The 6,000-nt window shown below is 41.9% G+C and overlaps 1 protein-coding gene across 1 annotated transcript in view; it reads left to right on the plus strand.

The window, feature by feature from the left end:
* JADE2 (jade family PHD finger 2) overlaps positions 1-5,795 on the plus strand; it is a 208,626-nt gene extending 202,831 nt beyond the window's left edge. The window contains exons 11-12 of the mRNA XM_029285772.1: positions 1,114-1,242; positions 4,844-5,795. Coding sequence (XP_029141605.1) covers positions 1,114-1,242; positions 4,844-5,736 — 1,022 coding nt within the window. The 3' untranslated portion in view covers positions 5,737-5,795. The remainder of the gene's footprint in view (positions 1-1,113; positions 1,243-4,843) is intronic.
* Positions 5,796-6,000: the final 205 nt, after the last annotated feature.

Here is a 6,000-nt window from a genome sequence, read left to right on the forward strand (position 1 = left end):
AGTGTAATGGAGCCTGCCCATTCCACTCATAACTCGAAAACTCATGGGAGTAAATCTCGTACCTCGAACGAGATCACTTCCTTGCTCGTTAAGACCCACGCAGCTTGTTAAGTGAACATGAGGTATCTCAGGGTGGGGAAGGCCATGGAGGGCCTAGTGATAGAACAGGCCCCAAGGTCTCTCCTACCCACTAAGATACCTCATGCGTCTCCCTCCCTTCCTGCTGCACTGGACTCCCCTTGAAAAGATCTGTCTCCTCTCTGCCGTGGTTCCTGCTGCCACCCAGATGTGAGGCTGGGGGAATGCTTCCGCAGCCCTCCAACAGCCCAATCCGGGCACCAGAGACCTTCTCCAGGCCGCTGCCACCCTGATCTAAGGCCGGGGTACACGAAAGATCAGGACCACATGTGAAGTTCCAGTTAGACAGATTTATTACTAATCATGCCTATGCACAAGAATCTATTCCACTAATGATCAGCACTATCTTGGGGTTAAATAAGGGTCAACAGAATTGAAAAGGGATTGGACTTTAGTCCATTTGTGATTCCACAGAGACTCTAGGCCAGGGGTGTCAAACTGCCGGCCCCTGGGCCGGTTGCATCATGCGGAGACCACACCAACCCCAGCATGTCATGTGACGCAGTGAGTTTGACACCCGTGCTCTAGTCTGATTCTTCTTTTGACTCATTTTTTTGATTCACATTTTTATTTTCATTTGCTATCTTGGAGTCATTGTTGACTCCTTGTGACTACCTGGACTAGTCCCTGCAGTTTTCTTAGCAAGGTTTTTTGAAAGTGGTTTGCCATTGTCTTCTTCCTAGGGCTGAGATAATATGACTGGCCCAAGGTCACCCATCTGGCTTTGTGTTCACGGCAAGACTAGAACTTAAAAGTCTTCTGGTTTCTAGCCTGATGCCTTAACTACTACACCAAACTGGCTCTCTGATTGGACATATTACTGTATGTTTAAAACTGTTAACTTATTTTATTGTTTTATCTGGCATATTTTACATAATGTAATTCACCATAAGATACTTTGAAGAATGTGAAAGAAACCAGTGTTTTAAATTAATAAGATAAGCAGTGATTCATTCTGTTTTTAAATTTGAACAGAGCAAGCTGAGAAGAGAACAAAAGGAAGGAGAAGTGATCCAAAAAGAAAAGGAAGAGATGATAGAAAAAGCAGTCCTGAGAAGAAAGAAAAGAGAAAATCAGGGAATGAGTTAGTACTGGGACAGCTGGGTAAGTTGAGCTTCAAAATATACGTTTGAAACCTATCAAGCCCGCAGAGTCACATAGATGAGGTTGTAAATACTCAAAATATTTTCTCAGAAATTAATGTTTTAAGTATATTTTTGACTCACATTCATTGGAGCTGTACGGGATAATTTTTGAAAAACGGGAGTTGTGTTTTTTTGTATTCATACTTGTTTGTGTCAGATATATAGGGTATAATATTTTGCAAACTGCAGATGGCATTCCTCTGGGCAGAGTGCTCAAGTATATAATGGCTGTTCCACTGTATAGATATTCTTGGATGCAGCTGTTTAATTGGGTCATTTAGTTATGACACAAAAACCATCACAGTTGGGGATAGACTTTGTGGTATGCAGGCATCAGTGTGCTAGGGGATGTGTCTCTTGTACTTGCCAGGCTCTTCATTTTTATTTGCTTACTTTTTATATAGCATTATCTTTTCTTCTAAAATGTCTCTGGATTCCACATAGCCCATCTAGTAGCCTTAGAAAATAAAAGCAATGGGCCTCTGCAGGCTGTGCTGTTTTTGGAACACAGTCCATGTATCCAGAGAAAAGAATATGGGGCATAGGAACAACAGGCATGATTTTGTGGGGCTGGTGGACAGGACAAACCACTGTAAATATGTGTTTCAGATTGGCCATGTTCACTGTTATGGACCCTTTATGACAGACATGTTAAACACAAGGCCCGGGGGCCGGATGTGGCCCGCGAAGTGGTTTCATGTGGCCCGCGAAGCCATCCTGGAAACAGTGAGGGAACGGCCCCTGCTGCCTTGGCCCTGGCCCAGGCCAGCTGGGAGCCAATGTACAATTTTGTGGTGGCCATTTTGGCACTTGCCCCGGTGGACCATGCCTTGGCACTTGCCCCGGTCCCACCCCCTTCTATGAGAGACCCTCAGATCTGTCCCACTGCTGCCCAGACCCCCATAAGCACCCTTGACGCGAATGATGTAGAGCTGGCCACGCCCACCCAGTAGGCCACACCCACTCTATCCATGCCCACCCAGTAGGCCACACCCACTCTGGCCACACCCACCCGCCTCCCCCAGGGCAACCGCAATGCTGATGCGGCCCTCAGTGAAATTGAGTTTGACACTCCTGCTTTATGAATATCCAAGTTCCCTCTCTCCAGCAGCATCCATTTGGTAAAAATGTGCACAGGGTGCTCCTCTGTCCTGATGGGTGACTGAATGGCTGATGCTAGAGAAGAACCAGGAATTGAAGATTTATTTTGATTTTATTTCTTCTGCAATTCTCCATGCACTCACTCACACGTAATGTTGTTCTGAACAGATTCTTCAATTTAGCGATTAGAATCATCATGTAGAGTTACTTGATTCCAGATTTCCCTGAGCAACCACTGTTACAGTAGAATCNATATATATATATATGCTGAGATGCTATAGAATTTTATCCTTTTTCCATTATTTTCTTTAATGGGGTCATCCATACTTTAGGTATTACATTTAGAAGGGCTAAATCAGCAGCATCAATCGGTGATTGAGAAAAGTCTGCACAAGCACCAATAGGCTAATCAGTGGTGGAGATATTGTTAAGATTGTGGTTCATCTGTGTGGGGCAATAGTCCAATTCTGGATGCAGTTTCACATGACTTTAAACAGAACTGTGTTGCTCCTTAAAATGGGATTGGATTGTTGTGAGAGGGTGACAGATGATGGTAGCAGGGACCAGAACATTGCTTCCCTTGCAAAGCCCCATCTACTGGCCAAATCCATATTAAGGAGTACTTCTTCAAATCACTGGGAGCTTACGACCCCCTTGAAACAGTTTTACCCATTGGGAAGGGCAGAAAGTAAGGCCTAGCTCCAGGGAGATACTGATTCAAAATGCAGGGCCTATCTTAAGGAGAAATTCCACTCTTTCTGGATTTCACTCCCTCTTCAGCTTACTCACTGATGAAAGCAGTGGGAATATGTAGCTCCAGAAAGCTACATTTCAGGCTCTTGGAGAAGTTACGAAAGAGTGAAAATATTCCGGAGGAGGAGGAGGAGGAGGAGGAGGGTAAAGCAAGCAACGGGATGTAAACTCCCTGTGTACAATGAATGAGAGACTTAGCGGGTGGAGAGTGTCTTATGACCTCAGTCCAAATCTTGACTTGCTGTATATACACCAGTGTTTGAAAAGACTATTACTCAGAAGGAAAGATTGGCTTTACTTTGAGACTTGTAAGCTAGAGGGGACTTTTCTGGTATCCATCTGTTCTGATGTCCACTGATGGAGAACCTCATCATGCTGGTTCTGATTCTGTAGATAGTTTAGAAAAACAGCATGTTCCTAGTGATCCACGCTCTGTAGCCTCCAGATTAGTCCATGAAAATCACAGAACTCCAGCAGCAGTTTGGAAACTGCAAATTAAAACAATCTGCCAGGCCGTCAATAGAGTCCAGGTACTGCGAGAGCATTTCACAACTATTACAGTGACTCCTCATGTATTTTTAGTTCAGTCTACTAGTGGTTATCTTTAAAACGTTCCACAGTTTGAGACTTGTTCCTCAAAGCATTATAAGAGCCACTAAGATCTTCTTTAGAAACTATCTACTGTCTGAAGTAAAGCAGGTGGCACATGTGGAAAGTGCTTTTTTTCTGGCAGGGTGTCCAATTTATGGGATATTTTCTACCAGAAGAATTGCCTGTTCCCTATCCCTGCCCTATAAGTGAAATAGCTTGTTTATTTGAAATATTATTTCATTCGCATGTATAATTTGATTCATCCAAAACTGCTATTCAGGGGTTTCCATCTCTCAAGAGCAGGGAGCCTGCTTAGCAGCACTTTTCCAAACTATTGGAGTATTGTTGTGATTTAAAAACTAGCAAATATATTGTGACATAAACTTTTGTGGATTCCAGCCCTTTAATGCTCATGCATCATGCAGGCAATTTCTATCCCATATATTCATAACTAAAAAAAATATCAGAAAGGGTGCATTGGATATTATTAAGGTAAGAATGTCCTTGACTTACAACCACAATTGAGCCCAAAATTTCTGTTGCTAAATGGGACATTTGTTAAGTGATTTTTGCCCCAGTTTACAACTTTTCTTGACACAGTTGTTAACTGAATCACTGCAGTTGTTAAGTTAGTGATATGGTTGTTAGATGAATCTGACTTCCCCACTGACTTTGCTTGTCAGAAGTTTGAAAAAGTTGATCATATGACCCTGGGACACTGCAGCCGTCATAAATATGAGTCAGTTGTCAAGCGTCTGAATTTTGATCATGTGTCCATGGAGATGCTACAACGTTTGTAAGTGTGAAAATGATCATAACTCACTTTTTTCAGTGCCATTGTAACTTCAAATGGTCACTGAACAAACTGTTGTAAATCAAGGATTACCTGTATTTAACAGTGAGGCAAAAGGAAAATTACATTCAGAAAATACAGTGACCATGTGACGGTGGCTCTTCACAAAGTAGTTGCCATATGTGATTCAGATATTCTTGCATTATTGAACTGATTTCTTGTAATCTAATTATTAGACAGTACTTGAATTTATATTGAGTTGTAAAAAAATAATAATGACTGATCTTAATGCATTCTATGTTTCTACTCATTCTTGCAATAGGCTTGTCAACTTCCTTTCCCATTGCTGGGACCTTCTTCAATAGCTGGTTGGCTCAATCTGTACAGATCACCACAGAGAACATGGCAATGAGTGAGTGGTCCTTGAACAACGGCCATCGTGAAAATACAACTCCAGGCCTTTCTGAGGAACTTTTACAAGATGAAGAGACCTTACTAAGTTTTATGATGGATCATTCCTTGAAGTCCCCATTGAAACAGAGTGACACAACCAAGAAAACTAAAAGTAAAAATCGAACACACACTAAGAAAAAAACAGCAAGAAATGGCTTAAATGCCCTCTTTAAAAGACATCAAGAAGGGGATTCAAATAAATGGACTAACAGCAGTTATTTGGCAAATAACACCACGAAATCTTTATCCCATGATTTAAGAAACGGCAAGGCAGAGAAAAGTATGGACAAGCTACAGTCAGAACGTAAAGGGGTATGTGAAGTGAAAAAGTCGTCTAAGAAGGGCTCTTCTCATCCAGCACTTCCTCTTCCAAAAGCAAATGATTCTCAAGCATCCCCGAGTCTCATAAATAACCTAAACAATGATGAGGATGTCATGAAATACACCCCAACTGATCCTAACTCTCTGGTTCAAGTGCCTGATTCAGTAGGTAGTCTGAAAACAGTGGTGAGGTTCAAATTACCGAAAGAAGGCAAAGGGACTCAAAGACCACAGAACAAGATGCCCGAATTGCTTCATGGACCTCCAGAAAATGAAAGATCAAAGGTTATTTTGCATCCTTTTGACAATGAGACTGATGGCTACTTTTCAGATGCAGAAATGAGTGACTCTGACACAGAATCTGGAAGTGGCAGAGGGCACCACAGCCAGTTAGATTCAGGAAATGAGGATAATTTCAGAATGAGTATTTTAGCATCTTAATGCACCTTTGAGACCAGTCATGACAGCTTTGTGAGGCTTAAATCCAGTTAACAACTGCCATGTCCAATTTCAACTGGTATCATAACAAAGGATTTTGGTTTGTTACTTTGTTTTTAATTTGTATATATAATTCAGAAATGAGCACTGTTGTTTCCTCTCTCTATACGCTTGAGAAACAGCTCCAGGCTTCACCAATTTAGACTCCTATACAGTCACAGTAGTTAGGCTTTGTCACATGTATATCTTGGTTACATAGAATGCAAG

This window comes from Protobothrops mucrosquamatus, unplaced genomic scaffold (genome assembly GCF_001527695.2).
Source record: "Protobothrops mucrosquamatus isolate PMUCROS unplaced genomic scaffold, P.Mucros_1.0 scaffold_186, whole genome shotgun sequence".
Lineage (NCBI taxonomy): Eukaryota > Metazoa > Chordata > Lepidosauria > Squamata > Viperidae > Protobothrops > Protobothrops mucrosquamatus.